Source organism: Sapajus apella, unplaced genomic scaffold, assembly GCF_009761245.1.
Source record: "Sapajus apella isolate SASKATOON/1434 unplaced genomic scaffold, GSC_monkey_1.0 scaffold29, whole genome shotgun sequence".
Taxonomy (NCBI): domain Eukaryota; kingdom Metazoa; phylum Chordata; class Mammalia; order Primates; family Cebidae; genus Sapajus; species Sapajus apella.
Window position 1 is genome coordinate 13,389,631 of NW_022436969.1, and position 16,565 is coordinate 13,406,195.

General features: G+C 38.1%; 2 protein-coding genes and 1 pseudogene across 5 annotated transcripts in view; 2 read left to right on the plus strand and 1 right to left on the minus strand.

Moving 5' to 3' along the window:
* METTL4 (methyltransferase like 4) overlaps window positions 1-6,222 on the minus strand; it is a 32,931-nt gene extending 26,709 nt beyond the window's left edge. Inside the window, exons 1-3 of one of the 4 annotated variants that reach the window (XM_032293270.1) lie at window positions 5,861-6,212; window positions 2,270-2,407; window positions 1,580-1,827 (exon numbers count right to left, since the gene is read on the minus strand). In XM_032293270.1, the coding sequence (XP_032149161.1) occupies window positions 1,580-1,735 (156 nt within the window). In that variant the 5' untranslated portion in view covers window positions 1,736-1,827; window positions 2,270-2,407; window positions 5,861-6,212. Of the gene's footprint in view, window positions 1-1,579; window positions 2,408-5,860 lie in introns of all 4 variants that reach the window. The other 3 variants (XM_032293268.1, XM_032293269.1, XM_032293266.1) reach the window with 3 other exon arrangements.
* Window positions 3,116-3,550, plus strand: LOC116561489 (annotated as a pseudogene).
* Window positions 6,223-6,239: 17 nt separating the features above from the next.
* NDC80 (NDC80 kinetochore complex component) overlaps window positions 6,240-16,565 on the plus strand; it is a 48,360-nt gene continuing 38,034 nt past the window's right edge. Inside the window, exons 1-6 of the mRNA XM_032293265.1 lie at window positions 6,240-6,403; window positions 7,652-7,761; window positions 9,671-9,748; window positions 13,666-13,789; window positions 13,889-14,061; window positions 14,826-14,928. Coding sequence (XP_032149156.1) covers window positions 7,661-7,761; window positions 9,671-9,748; window positions 13,666-13,789; window positions 13,889-14,061; window positions 14,826-14,928 — 579 coding nt within the window. The 5' untranslated portion in view covers window positions 6,240-6,403; window positions 7,652-7,660. The remainder of the gene's footprint in view (window positions 6,404-7,651; window positions 7,762-9,670; window positions 9,749-13,665; window positions 13,790-13,888; window positions 14,062-14,825; window positions 14,929-16,565) is intronic.

Here is a 16,565-nt window from a genome sequence, read left to right on the forward strand (position 1 = left end):
CTATATATTTTCTTTTGTGTGTGTGACACATAGCAGACGGTCAATAAATATCCGCTGAAAGAAAAAGGGGGCTGGGCACAGTGGCTCATGCCTGTAATCCCAGCACTTTGGGAGGCAGAGGCAGGTGGATCACCTGAGATCAGGAGTTTGAGACCAGCCTGGCCAACAAGGTGAAACACCGTCTCCTCTTAAAATACAAAAAATTGGCCAGTCATGGTGGTTGATGCCTGTAGTCCCAGCTACTTGGGAGGCTGAGACAGGAGAAGTGCCTGAACCTGGGAGGCAGAGGTTTCAGTGAACTGATATCAAACCACTGCACTCCGCCTGGGTGACAGAGACAGACTCTATCTCAAAAAAGGGGGGGATCAGCACATGAACACATAGAGGGGAATAACAGACACTGGGGCCTACTGGAGGGTAGAGGTCAGAGGGTGGGAGGAGGGAAAGGATCAGGACAAATAACTAATGGGTACTAGGCTTAATAACTGGGTGATGAAATAATTTGTACAACAAACCCCTGTGACACAAGTTTACCTATATAACAAACCTACACATGTACCTGTTAAAAGTTAAAAATTAAAATTAAAAAAAAGAAAAATATGCACAAGAATAAAGTCACAATAATAAAAAGTTCTACTTCAGAAAATTTCTTTTCTTTATTACTTTCCGTATTCTAATTTTCAGCAAACTTTCGTATTTAATATCTTTCTTCTCCATTGGATTATAAGATCTATGAGGGAGGGATTATGTCTATCTTGTTTCATCTACTCTGTGTACAGTGGCACATAGAAAGAGCTGAAACATTTGTTTGGTGAGTAATGAATGTTAATCCTATCACTAAAAAAGAAAATGCTGATATAATCTATCTAAAATGGACTTTGTAAAATCACCTCTAAACTCCTGAAAGATACAGAGTATTAAAGCGTAATTAACTTGATCCTGTATGGCATTCCCAAAACTCTACTAAAAGATTGCACCAGTGTGAATATACAAATATATATATACTTTACAAACAGATACACTTACCACAGGAGCTTTCTATTTCGCTAGAAACTTTTAAAAAAATCACCCTTCTTGCAAACTTTATTACATGAGCATATCTCCAAGGGATAGCTCTCTAAACATCTCTTAAAAACCACTGACTGCTACATTCCAACAACTTGACATAGATTTTTTAATAAAATATATAAACACTGCTTATTTTTTTAAGCAAAAGCAGTTGTAAATACATTCAATTAATACAAATGCCTAATTAAGAAAACAGATTTTTGAGGGGGTCTTTGGGTGGAGGGGGTTGTTGGTGTTGTTTTGTTGTCTGGGTTTATTTTCTTTGGTTAATTTACAGAGAATTCACTTCCCAGCCAACTTTGCTTATTTTTTAAATACAATGTAATTTGGTCTTCTAAGAATTGTAGAAGCTAGGAAAGAAGCTACAAATTATTTTGGATATGCTAAAGCCTTTTGGGGTTCTATTGTTTCTTCTTTATACTTAATGAATCACCAGATACTTAAGACATTTAGATAATAAATCTCATTTATGTTTTCTGCAGAAAAATAAGTATTTCTTAAAACTTTCTACCTTCTCAATGATAGAAATGGAGATTTCTTTTTCAACACCATTCATCAGATCTTCCTTTTCGTTACTTTGCTGGCATTCTTTGTGAACAGCTGAAGTTATATAAGGTTTGGTGACATCAAACAATTCAGGTCGAAAAACAAATTTTTGTGTGAACATTTCATAATATCCTCCATCATCATTCTCTGGCTTAGTGGTACAGTCCGAAGCAATAAATGTAGCACACGCTCCAGAGGAGGACACAGAATCCACTTGAAGAGAATCAAAGTAGACAGAAGTAGTGAACTCATTTTTACTGCAACAAGGTTCGTGATGCTGGTGAAGTCGATAGTTTATCTTGTTGATAAAAGAAAGATGATCCAGTAACCACCCAGCTGACAACTGGTGTACCACAGACATTCCCTTCCTTCAAAAAAAACCCTGGTAATTAGGAACTAGAAGTAAAATCCAACTTTCCAGATCAGCTTCTTAAATGTCTTATATTTCAATAAACATATACTTCATACACACAGATAGATTTGATGCACGAGTATGTAAACCAGACAGGCACACTGAAGAGAATTTAGCATTCACAAAATGTTAATATATACAGAAGTTCTAAGAAAATTGCAATGTTTTAATATAAACTTTCTTTTTCATTTCAGAGTTGATAATTCAACATTTTCAGCCAACTTGGCCAAAGGGGGTTAAAACCTGATCTTGTTTCTGGAATTCCAATGGGTCCTCCTGTCTTCCTGGGTCCCACATGACTTCTTGCTTTGTTCCTTGGGTCTAACTAGGTCCACATCTTCCAACTCAGGAGTCATTGAATCCTTAAAAGAACAAAGTGTGCTGTAAAAGCAAAGAACACTATATTACCTATGTGAATTCAGCCTTCTTAATGAGATAAACCTATCTAGAGAGGGGCACAGAATTTCAGAAGGTACGGTTAGCAGGTCAGTCCTCATTTTTTCAAACTGTCATAGTAAGTCTGCCCTACTTAATCACTACTACCAATGGAGTAATAAGTTAAAAAGAAAAAATTTTTCTAGTCAAGTGAAATACAATTTTAACAGCACATCAGAAGCACTAAACCCTAGCAAAACGGCAAGGTTGAGAGTCTGAATCTGTAATTGGTTCTGAGCAATACCCCTTGGATAACTGGGTTTCTCAGAACTAATCTTTTTTTGTAAAGATGGATTACAGTTCTAGATATTGCTTTCTAAATCCAGTGCAGTGGAGAACTTAAGAGGGGACAAAATAAGAAATAAATGAATGCTTAATGGCACAATAAATAATCATAGTATTTAGATTCAAATTTCTAACTCCATGAATGATACTGTATATACATTGGTTTTCATACACAGTTCCTGGTTCACAGCCGCTGTAGCCTTCTTGAGTGCAGGGGTGAAGGTTGAGTTGATCACCAGTGGTCAATGATATAATGAATCATGACTATACAATGAATCTGGGAGAGATGACACTATCTCATGACAGAAATAGTGTCAGAAATGAATCAGAGGGAAGAAGGAGCCCACCTAAGAGTGACAGTGACACAAGATGGCAGCCACCACCGGCTCAGGAGTAGGAATACCTCACAATTTCCAACTGTTGGAAGAACTCGAAGAAGTCTAGCAAGGAGTAAGAGATGGCACAATTAGCAGGAGTCTAGAAGATGATGAAGACATGACACCAAATGGACAGGGATGATAACTGGGCCTCCAAGAACAATTTATGAAAACTGAATACATAGCCTTAAATTAGAATGTGGACCTAAATACTCAGCAGCACTTCCTTTTGTAAAATGTGTAACAAAAATTAACATGGAGTTAACTGTTCTAAAGAAGTGGTGGACTCAAGAGCCATTTCAGTCCTAGCAAACAGCAGAATTCACATAGCATCAAAATTGTCCTGGAAGAGGTTGAACACCTAATGACATCTAAGGAAACCATGAAACTCCCTCAGGAGCCTGATAGACAGTGTTACAGCCATTAGTCAAAAAGAAAAACCACAGGTCCTTTTTCCCACCCCATTAAGCAGTCTTCATTTTCCACAGTAGTAAATTTTCTAGATACATCTTATAGACCCCAAAGTACTAGAAAGGATCCTCCTATTCAAATGAAATTTAACTTAAGATACTGTGAATGATAATAACTTTTTTGTCCATTTGAAATATATAAGTTGTGCTATAACAAATCACTTGTCAAATGACAGGATCAAGAAACTATATTTAAAGTGATTCCCATCATAAATGGTTGGGTACGTTCTAATAAAACTGTGGAAAGACATCACACAATTACCTTGTTGCTCATTACATGGCCTGGGGTCTCTGCCTTCTCCCACTACCGCTCTCCCTGCCTCCCACCCCCACACCATGCAACAGCCCTCTACCCTGGGAGGCTTTAGAGTAGATGTCAATGTCACAGCCTGAGTGTGTGGGCACCTCTGTTTAAGCAATGATGTTCCTTCCAAACCACTGTCCTGACCCCACCTCTTCCACTCCCGCCCTTAGCCAAAGCACAGATTGGCCAAACCGCTCTGCTCCCCTCTGAGACTGGCCTTCTGTGAGGAATTCAGGGCTTTCCCTATATCTCCTCTCCCCAACCTTTATCAAGAGATGCGGCCAGGTGCAGTAGCTCATGTAATCCCAGCACTTTGGGAGGCCAAGACAGGTGGATCACCTGAGCTCAGGAGTTCAAGACCAGCCTGGCCAACAAGGTGAATCCCCATCTCTACTAAAAATACAAAAAAATTAGTCAGGTGTGGTGGCACATACCTGAAATCCCAGCTACTCAGGAGGCTGAGAAAGGAGAACCACTTGAACCCGGGAGGGGGGAGGTTGCAGTGAGCAGAGATCACGCCATTGCACTCCAGCCTGGGTGACAGAGTGAAACTCCGTCTCCAAAAAAAAAAAAAAAAAAAAAAAAAAGGAGAGAGTTGCTGCTCCCACCCCCGTCAAGTCTCTTTTTGCACTGTCACCACCCAACATTTTCCATGACACTTCCTTGCTTTGACCAGCCATAAAGTAAGGTTGGAAGCACATTTATTCACTCTCCACCAGCCTAGGAAATGAATTTTGGGTCCTCAGCCCTGCCATCTTCTGCTGTCATCATCAGCTTTTTAACTCAGGTTTTGATATGGGGAAAAGAACAGTCACCAGGGTAACTCCCCTGGGCTCTCAAGAGTCGTTGGTGGTTAAACCTGGAAAAAGGCCACATGAAGACAACTGTAAGCACACATGAACCTTCTGAATTGTTTTCTTTTCCTTCAATTGTGTTTGCTCTTAAAAATTGAAGTTTTAAACAGGGCTCTCATTTGGTCATCCTTGCAATCCATTGGCGTCTAGCTTAGAATGTGACAACTGGAACCGAAAGAACCTTGAATTTGGTGCATACTTTGGTTTTGGTGCTGCTGCTTCTCAAGATCCTCGGCAGGGACTAAGAAATTGGGCAGCACAGCAGGAATATCAGGAAATTAGCAGGCTTGACTTCCTGGCAAATTGCCGCCAGGACCACTAAAAGCTGAACTATGCCTGTATACGGAAATAAAAGCAATTCTTTGTACTAAAGTTTTCTTTTAATTTTGTATTTGTGTAAAACCACCTTTTGAAGCAGCAACTATATAGTCTGAAAAGCAACTGATGTTTCCATTAATCTTTTCTGGGGTAAACGTTAGTTCTAAGGATTTAACAACCTGTAAGTAAAGTTTAACCTAACAGTATTCCACAAGGAGACTTTTTATTTTCAACCTGTTGCCTAATTTTAATATAATTTTTGTATTAATATAATCTTTGGTTTTTCCCCACCCCCTTCATAGGCAACAGCTGAGATGAAAGGGTCCTGGAATAGCCAGTAAGAGCTAGAAATTCAGACCGGAACATTGAAACTCAGAGCAGAACGGCAACTTGCCCAAAAACAACAATGCTGGTTAATGGCACAATTACTACCAAACCCAAGTATCCAGATTTCCTGGAGCTGTGAGTTCTTCCATTACCACCACTCTCCAGGTACTGGGCAGTGCCTGTTTCTAAAGTCAAACTCAAAGAAGCGAGAAAATTCTATTTTAGCAAAGTGATATACTGTTATTGTGGTTAGTGCACCCCTCTCCTGCGTCTCTGCTTCACATCCACTCCCTCGCCGCCCGTCCCCAACCACTTGGATTCTTGCTAGCTTCTCTCAGGTCAGCCACCACTAGAGGACTGTGAGACTCCCGCAAGTGATCAAATACTAAGCCCGAATTTCGGCGGCAGCCACGCCAACGCGATCCTTGGAGCCCACTGCACCCACTCTGCAGCCCCTCTCCTACCTCACCGCTTCCCTTGTCAGAAAAGCGGACGCTGCCTTCCCAGACTCTCCTCATGAAAACAGCACCCATCTAAATAGTGATCATGAAAAACGTCCCTTTCAGTACACAGAAAAAAAGCTTTCTCCTTCTCTAAGAGTTCACGGGCGCCGCCATGTTGCTTTACGGAAAAACGTTTCCAGCGGGAGGTGGAGTGTTCAGGCCGCTCCTCCGCACTCAGGCTGCCCACAGACCTTCAGAGCTAAATTTAGGGGTCGTACCAGACTTCGTAGGGACAGCTACACTGGCCCACAGACGCCAGTGTCCTGGGAAGAGCGGCTGGGCGGGACCAGCACGCAAAGTTCCGGCAACGAGGCGGTCGCAGAAAAGTTACCTCACGCGTCATGCGTAATGATGTCAGCGCCGGCGGAGATTTTTCAAATTCGAACAGTCTTGGCGGGCAAAGGAAGGACCTGGTGTTTTGATGACTGCTGTCCTGCCTAGCGGATACTTTGCACGGTTTACAGAAATTCGGTCCTTGGGTCGTGTCAGGAAACTGGAAAAAAGGTGACTAATGACATAGGGTTAACTTTGTTTCTGCAGAACCGTTCTGGAGAAAGAAAGTGATGGCGCCAGTGACTTAAGTTTAGAGGTCCTGAGACAATGTTTTGTTGTTTGTTTACTGTTGGGAGAAGCCTTGAGGCCAAAACTGCGTGGCGCTGGTTTCAGGGGGTCGATTAAATTTCTACTAGCAACGATTTTCGAAGGGGAGAGGGGAGGGCCCAGAGAGGAAAAGGGGAAAAATTGAAGGGGACGGAAGCAGATGGACAAGAGAAGACGGGTGGGTTGCGTCTGAATACTACCGTAGCTTCTTAATGGCGGTGTAAGGACTGCGTGTAGAAGTCTTCATCTTAAATCATGAGAGCACATTATAAGTGGAGATTAAACGGGGACGCACAGGTGTGAGTGGAAAAGTTGAATAGATGAAAAAGCGCTCATTGAAGGACAAATAGGCGGCCAAAACGAAGAAGAGTGTAATCAGTGGGAAAGACTAGGGAGTACCCAGAGAAGCAAAAGAATAGCCACCTTCCTGAAAACCAGGGCAGGACCCGAGAAAGCTGAATGCAGAGATGAGACGGGATCAAAAGTTTTGTAAATCATGTGTATCTTAGGAGACAATCTTTTTAGCAGATGTGAAGGGAGTGACCTGTTAATATGCTTTGTAAATGGAGGCAGCCTAGAAACCGTTTTGTGGACCAGATGATTTTTCCTTGTTGAAGGGGAGATTGATGCCAAAAGGGTAGTAATTGAGAAAACAATTGGTTTAAGGATCGAGCCGGAGAGATTGACGTTAGGAAAACAATAGTTTGATTCTCTGAAACCAAAGAAAAGGAAACATTTTTAGGTGAATAAGATAATTTGAGTTAATTTTTTTGTCTTCCTGTTGAAATAGGCACAGCCAACAGCAGTAATGTGGACTAGGGCTTTAGCTACCACAGATACCCTGTGAAGGCAAAAACCATAACTTACTCAGCTTTGCATCTCCTGCATTGCCTAGCACACTCTTATACATAGTGGGCAGTTAATAAATGTTTATGTTGACTATTTTTAAAGGGAACTAAATAGTTATTCCCTGCAAATGAGAACTTAAGTGTACATAAACAACTAAAGATACCCCAGGGGAAAGATGATGATCTTGAATAAACAATGAAACCTGACTGCCTTTTTGTTTAAGGATAAACACTTGTTTAATGTACCATGCCTGTGTGGAAAGTTTGGTGTTTTTTTTTTTTAATCCTGAATTCGTGAATGTAGATCATAAGCATGAAGCGCAGTTCAGTTTCCACCGGTGGTGCTGGCCGCCTCTCCATGCAGGAGTTAAGATCCCAGGACTTAAATAAACAAGGCCTCTATACTCCTCAAACGTGAGTATTTCCCTTGTGGTTCTAACTTGCATGCTTTATCATCTTAGGCAAAGAAATCATAAAAATAGTTAATACAAAGATGTAATATGAGTGATGTCTTGGTGAGTCTTGTCTGTTCCCAGGGGTACCTAATTTTGGATCAATGAAGACTAAAAGTGGGTGTGATACTCTGCTAGGTGTCGTGTGTCATCTCATTTGTTTCTTAAATTCCCAAAGCCAAATGCTCTACCAGGCACGCCTTAAAAGGACTGTTAATTCTTCTTCAGTACTCTCTTTTTTTTGTCTTTTATTTTAGAGCTACTTGTTTAAGCAGGCTCTATGCTGTAACTTAGAGTTCACTGAGATATTTTCAATTAGCAAAGCTCTCAATCAAATCAGAGGAAAAGTATTTGCTCTCGTAATACGGTATAATATAGTAGCAGCCTACAAAACACCACTCCTCCAAACTCTTTCCTCAAGATTTGCTGAAAAAATATCTGAAAGAACTTCTATTGTATAGCTTTTCACTCTGAGTGATCTTCCAGATAAGAGAAAGCTATTTGTAAGCCATTATAGAGCTGTATCAATTCTTCTCTAATACTCAGGTACAACTTACTTGCTAACTGATTTTAAATTACTTGGGTTTACATAGTATAAGCCTATGGTACTTTTAGACACTTGAAATATTTATATATTTTTCCTTTTGAATACTGTAAACCAAGAAAATATTTGTGCTGTTATACATTACATACACCAAGAAGACTTTATTCCTTTAATTGTATTAGAAGCTAAAAGGTCACCAAAGGTCACCATGGTCAGTTTTTTTTGCCTACAGTTTAGATAATGTAATAAGTGCAGCTATATTCTCATACAGAGTCTCTAAAAGAAAAAAAAAATTGTAAATGTGGTTAAGATCATGGAAATCATAATGTAGATTGGATTTTTGTTCTGCAGAGAAGTCAAAGACTTAAATCAGCATAACAAGCCTTACCTTTGACCATTTTGTCTTAACTGGACTTCCCACCTACATCTGTCTTGGCAAATAGGTGAAATAAGCCAGGCATAGACAGTTAAACACCACGTTTCTCATAGGTGCAAACTAAGAAAAAGTTTATCTGTAGCATTAAAAAGTAAAATGGATGCTAGAAGCTGGGAAGGGTAGGGAGAAAATGGGTATACAGAGAGATTTGTTAAAAGACACAAAATTATAGCTAGATAGGAGGAATAAGTTCTGGCGTTCTATAGTACTGTATAATGACTATAGTTAACAATAATATATAGTATAGTTTTAAATAACTAGGAGGATATTGACTGTTCCCAACACAAAGAAAATATAAATGTTTGAGATGATGGATATGCTAATTACCCTGATTTGATCACTGTACCTTATATGTATCACAGTGTCACTATGTACCCCATAAATAGGTACAAATTATGTGTCAATTTTTAATTCTTTCTGTTAATAATTTAAAGTTAGAAAGTAGTAATAATAATGATATTTAGGCCTGAAAGTATGTTCTACGTCTTTGGGATGCAAATTTGCTATCTCGTTCTTTACCTTCAGGGTTTTTTTTTTAACTTTGGCTTTGCTCTTTGGAAATGCAAATTTAAGGTAGAAAATGTTTAGATGGTTATTAAAAATGAGATGAGTAAAACAGATGTGCTGAGGTTAAAACAAAGATTAAATCTACCAAAGGGTACTTGTACCAGAGGGACCTCTGGTAGTCCCCCAACATTACAAGCATTGTAACTTATATTGCCATGTTTACCCCATCCTATTTATAACAGCTTTCATGACTTTGCTAAACATTTTTGTGATTTTGAATTATTTTTGTAGTTAGTAGGGAAAAGTTGTTGGTTCTATTTCTAAAAGTTTCTTGAGCAAATTTTAATTTTTATTTTAAAGAGTTGTTTTCTATTTTTCTTAAAGCAAAGAGAAACCAACCTTTGGAAAGTTGAGTATAAACAAACCAACATCTGAAAGAAAAGTCTCGATATTTGGCAAAAGGTAATGATATTTTTTATTAGCTCTAAAAAGGAATTCTTATAGCCATACATTGTTGCCCTCAGAGAACACATACATTAGATGACGTGGTTCCTTTTGAGAGAAAAGTTATAATCTCATTTTCCTCTGTTTTTAAATGGTTAAAATTTTAGGTTATATCTACTTTAAACAGTATAGCTAACATATTCAGACCACTATTTCATTGTTAGAAGTAAATAATTGATTGAAAATTTTCTACCTAGCTTTCAGACACAGTAGAGTCATTGCATTTTAAAATAAGGAGTGGCCAGGCATGGTGGCCACGCCTGTAATCCCAGCACTTTGGGAGGCCGAGATGGGAGGATTGCTTGAGTCCAGGAGTTTGAGACCAGCCTGGGCAACATGGCAAGACCCTGTATCTACAAAAAAAAAAAAAAAATTAATTAGCCAAGCAGGCATGTCAACCAGGTAAAGTGGCTCACACCTGTAATCCCAGCACTTCGGAAGACTGAGATGGGAGGATTGCTTGAGTCCAAGAGTTCGAGACCAGCCTGGGCAATATGGCAAGACCTTGTCTCTAAAAAAAAATTTTTTTAATTAGCCAGGCATGTAGACCAGGTGTGGTGGCTCACACCTGTAATCCCAGCACTTTGGGAGGTCAAGGCAGGCAGATCACTTGAGTCCAGGAGTCCAAGACGCAACCTGGGCAACATGGTAAAACTCTGTCTTTAGAAAAAATACAATAATTAGCCAGGGGCAGTGACGCATACTTGTAGTCCCATCTACTTGGGAGGCTGAGGCAGGAGGATCACTTGAACCCAGGAGGTGGAGGTTGCAGTAAGCTGAGATGATCACACCACTGAACTCCAGTCTGGGTGACAGTGAGAGACTATCTCAAAAAAAAATTTTTTTTTAATTTAAAAATTAGCTGGGCATCATGGTACACACCTATAATCCCAGCTACTCAAGAGGCTGAGGCAGGAGGTTTGCTTGAGCCCAGGAGGTCAAGGCTTCAGTGAGTCATGTTAGCACCACTGTACTCTGGCCTAGGCAATAAACACCCTGTCTCAAAAAAATAAATCTAAAATGAGAAAACATTATCTCGTTCTACATTTTAGTCTCTTTTACAGTCTAAAAGATTAATGAGAACTCCACAGAGCTTTTGTTTTATGGTCTATATCTGTCAATATTAACCATAGTAGAAAATAAAACTGAGAAAAATTTAAAACATGTATTCAATTTAAAATAACAACCCATTACATGGTAACATAAATAACATGTTTTTAAATTTTAAAAAACATATTTTCAAAAATAAAACAATTTCAGTAAGAAAAGTTACATTGTTTTTGAGTTTTTGCAAATCTCTTGTGGCTTAATAGCAGACAGCTAGATTCCAATACTTGCTTCTGCATTGAATCTCTTGCAATATCATACATAATGGTACCAGCCTCTGGAAGACTCCACCGTACACTCATGAGAGATTCAAAATGAAAAGAGCAAATAACGTCTTAATTTTATCATAAAAATAGTTTTGACTTCTCAGTATTCCCTACACAACACTTTGAGAACAACCATTTAGAGTAGATCGGTGGGTGTCTAGGCTGCAGGTTGGAGAAGGATTGACTGTCAACGGGATAAGGAGACTTTGGTGATGATAGAAATGTTCATATTTTGATTGGCAAAGGTGACACAAATGCATATATTGTCAAACTTCATCAAACCGTATGCTTTAAACAGGTGCATTTTATTCTAAACAAATTATGTCTAATGGATTTTTTTAAAAAATGTTCAACCCCAAAATTAAGAAAATGAATTATGTTGTGGTTTCACCAAAACAAAATATAACCTTAAGACAAACCCGTTTCTTCCATTATTTTCAAAATATTTAGAGATGAAGTACTTGTCACCTTTTTAAAAATTTGCTGCTATTGAAAACAACTTGGTTTCATTGGTTTAAACTTACTTTTTTGGTATTTATTCCAGTGGATGAAAAATTTTAAGTTATTTTTGTAATGTAACTCATCTCAGAGCTAAACTTTAGAGATGATAATAATTATGAAATCTAATATTTGTGGAGCATTCCTATAGGCCAGGCATTGTTTTAGGTGCTTTATCTATATTTTCTTTCAATCAATCCTTTGAACTGCCGCATGAGAAGGTACTGATATTGTCTGCATTTTTTTCTTGTTGTTGGTTTTGTTTTGTTTTGAGACAGAGTCTCACTCTGTCTCCCAGGCTGGAGTGCAGTGGTGCGATCTCAGCTCACTGCAACCTCTGCCTCCCGGATTCAACCAGTTCTCCTGCCTCAGTCTTCCGAGTAGCTGAGACTACAGGCATGTGCTACCATCCTTGGCTAATTTTTTGTATTTTTAGTAGAGACAGAGTTTAACTGTGTTGGCCAGGCTGGTCTCGATCTCCTCAATCTCCTCCTTATACATAAGGAAATTAAAACACAGAGACCTTATGTAGTTAATCCAAGATCATACATCTAGCAACAGACAGAAGTTAAAACCATATTCTGGCTCCAGACCCTATGCTCTATAAATTGACTGATACAGTATTCTGATTAGGGGAGAAAATCTCTTAAAATTTAAAAAGCTATCAATTTGGTATAGAACAAGAGCTAAATCTATATAGCTATTCATTTTATTGTATATATACTTATACTAAACGCCTAAGAAAGAGCACTGCATAGAAAAGTGGTTCTCAAATTAGCAAATTATCAAGGAAAATAAACTAATTAATTCACTAATTAATCACTAATTAATGAGCCAATCTAAAGAAGCCTTAGATCCTTAGGAAAAAAGCTTGCAAGCGGCTTGCAGGGAGAAATGAAGTTTTGATGAGTGTTCACATACTAACAACATTTGTTGTAACTCGGTAACATCTGTCCAATAAGGAAAATTATTTTTCTGATGATATTTAATAAGCTATGATGGTTAGCTAAATTGGGCCACAAAGCTAAGCAAAGTAACCATTATAAAGATTATTTAAACAAACAAGGTCTTGTTTTGGGGAGTTGGGCTTAGACGAAGCATATATGCTATAGCCATAATGACTAAAAAGTAGCAACAAATATATTTATGGTAAATCACAGTCAGATACATAATATAGATATTGTGTGACAGAGAAAAGCTCATGAGAAAACACCTGCACAATGGTGTTTGTACCGTTTTCCCCCAAGAAATAATGGCAAGTGAAGGGATTAAGAGTAAAGGACAATTTTGGAAGGGTAAGCGGAATAGTAAAAGGATTTCGGCTGTTGAATAAAGTTGGAGAATAGTTGGTGCAGTAGATCCAGCAGATTCGAAATGTACATTGTTTGAGGATGACGCGCTTGTTAATAACATAGAGCGCCACAATTTTTTTTTTTTTTTTTTTTTTTTTTTTTTTTTTGAGACGGATTCTTGCTCTGTCACCCAGGCCAGAGTGCAGTTATGCGATCTCGGCTCACTGCAACCTCCGTCTCCCGGGCCCAAGTGATTCTCCTGCCTCAGCCTCCTGAATAGTTGGGATTACAGGTGTGCACCGCCAAATCCAACTGAGTTTTGTGTTTTTAGTAAAGACGGGGCTTCACTGTGTTGGCCAGGCTGACTGACCTCAGGTGATCCACCTACCTCAGCCTCCCAAAGTACTGGGATTACAGGCGTGAGCCACCACACCCAGCCAAGTATGTGTTTATTCCTGCCTCGTTTCACACCTTCATCTTTAACTGCTGTAACTTCATATTTTACTCTTCATTTGTTCTTTTTCTCTGCTTTAAATAAGAGACTTCTGTTTAGTTATGAGAATTTATGCTATCACATTGCATATTAGGTAAAGAAAAAAGAAAAAATTTAATGTTTGATGTTGATGTTAAAATGCAAAACTGCCTTGAAATAATTTAGACTTGATCACAGAAGGAGAAAGTTTTAACTGGCTTTTTAAAAATATATTTCCAGAACTAGTGGACATGGATCCCGGAATAGTCAACTAGGTATATTTTCCAGTTCTGAGAAAATCAAGGACCCGAGACCACTTAATGACAAAGCATTCATTCAGCAGTGTATTCGACAACTCTGTGAGGTACTTTATGATTTTAGTCTAAACTGTGATTCTTGTCATAGGTATTTTCAAATAATTTTCCATTACAAAATGTTTGGTGGTTCATAAAAAGTATTGTAGTTTCTTACAGAAAATGGTTATGCACATAATGTATCCATGAAATCTCTACAAGCTCCCTCTGTTAAAGACTTCCTGAAAATCTTCACATTTCTTTATGGCTTCCTGTGCCCCTCATATGAACTTCCTGACACAAAGTTTGAAGAAGAGGTTCCAAGAATCTTTAAAGACCTTGGGTATGTATATTTCTCACTAGTTTAGAGACATGACTGGCACACAGAGACCAATCAAATTCAATCAATTTGTAAAGTTTGAGTTAGAAAAATAATATGTTTTAAGATGACCACTTTGGGCAATATATGTAGGATAAATTAAAGAGAAAAAAAAAGCAACTGCTTACAAAAAACAAATAAAAATTGCCAGTGGTAGAAGCAGGAAGGATTAACAAATTATTAGCAACTGATGAAGTTCGATGATGGTTACACACATTTAAATACACTTTTCTTTAAAAAGAAAAAAAAAAACTACTCATAGGTTATTACAGAGCAGCAGAAGATAGAGCATAAAGCGCTGAACTGCTGAAGTGACAGGGAATAGAAAAGACAAGCTAGATACCACAGATTTTACAGAAGCCAAAAAAAAGCAGGATTCACACCTGGTGAAAACAGAGTGTGATGAAATTGAAAGGGGAAGAATGCATTTGGAGGTGTAAAAACGTGGTTTATGAGGGAACAAAATATCTTTTGGGAGAGTAGTCCAGCATATTGGTTGTATAGATCAAGTTCCGCAGCTTGGGGGATATATGTACAAAGTAATCTACAGAGAAATACATAGAGATTAAGATGGCTAAGGACAGAATCCCAACATAACTTAAGGTTCTAAACAAGTCAAGATTGGGTGTATATGTGGAATTTTTTTAAATATAACTTCTTAATTAACTATTATCTTTACTAAGTTATAAAACCATTAAATTAGCTTATGTTTTTCTAATTTCTCATAGGTATCCTTTTGCGCTATCCAAAAGCTCCATGTATACAGTGGGGGCTCCTCATACATGGCCTCACATTGTGGCAGCCTTGGTTTGGCTAATAGACTGCATCAAGGTATTTGATTTGTCCTTTTGAAATGTATACATGGGAAGGGATTTGATGCCTCAAAAAGATATTTTTCTCTCTCAGTCTTTTGACAGTATTCTCAGAGTTTGCTTCAGAGTTTTCATTTTTCAAAGCACATTTGATTTTAAGTTTTTCAAACCATTATCACAAGGCAAAAGGAAGAAAGTACCAAATTGACAAGGAGATTATTTGTTTTCTTGAGGTTTTACAACTCAAAAAAAATGAGTCAATAGGAAATTCATTTTTTAGTTTCCCTCATGAAATTCATTTTCACCCTTTTACTTAAAATCCATATTCACTGCAAGAAGTTCGGAGAATACGGTGATGTAACCATAATCTCCAAACTTAGAGACAGCAACATAAAATATTTCCTTGTGATAGGTTTTCTGTTGTTGTTGTTATTGTTGTTGCTGTTGTTTTGAGATGAAGTCTCACTCTGTTGCCCAGACTGGAGTACAGTGGCACAGTCTCGGCTCACTGCAACCTTCACTTCCCAGGTTCAAGCGATTCTCCTGCCTTAGCCTCCTGAGTAGCTGGGATTTCAAGAATACGCCACCGCCCTCGGCTGATTTTGTATTTTTAGTAGAGACGGTTTCACCATGTTAGCCAGGGTGGTCTCAAACTCCTGACCTCAGGTGATTCCCCTGCCTTGGCTTCCTAAAGTGCTGGGATTACAGGCGTGAGCCAGCACACCTTGCCCCTTGTGATATAGTTTTTAAAGTGTGTTGCTGTGTCAAGTACTATATGTACGTTTTTTAATCTTTTGATACATACTGACAAATTTTTCTCTAGAAAACTTGTACCAATTACAAGCTCAACAATATTTGAGCATACTCATTTTTCCAAACTGTAAGCATTATTGTTTTAGAATCTTTATTAATTTAGGAGTTGAAAAATAGCTTGTTTATATATAAATGTGTGTGTGTGTGTGTGTGTGTGTGTATTTGGAACAAGTAATGTTATATGGTTTTCTTTTAACTTGCTTGTAAATGCTTTTTTAGGCAACTTTATATTTCATCATTTGCCTTTTGCTGTGAATTTGAACCTTTATATGTTAAACTTACTGATGGCTTTAATAGTTGGCAAAACAAGCATAAAATTGACAGCTAATTTTTTCTTATTTACATTTTTTGTTTCTTAAAGCTGAATGTTTTTCACTTTATAATACCTACTCTTTTGATATTTCTCTTTTTTTATATTGATTTGCAAGAGTGCCATTTTGTAAATCAAAAATGGTTGAGTTAGAGAAATTAGCTCCTGTCTATATGGTGCAAGTAATTTTTTTTTCTCTTTTCATTTTATGTGCTGTTTTATCTGTTCAGAAATGTGAGTTTTTAATCTAATTTAATGCAGTCTCTCCTTTTGTAGCTTCTGAGTTTCCTGTCCTACTTAGTCCTGGAATTCCTAAAGCTAATACTGTTCCCCAGACATCAGCAAGCCTTTAACTAAATGATGGCAGGCACTGGGTGTATGGATTTTGATCCAGGAGCCATGCTAGTACATTCAGTACCACCATTGTCAAGACAGTAGAATTCCAATCCCATATAGCCCATTAATAAAAATCCAAGTTTCATTGGACTTTATATGTAACATTTATGCATTTAATTTGTCTCTCCCCAGTGATG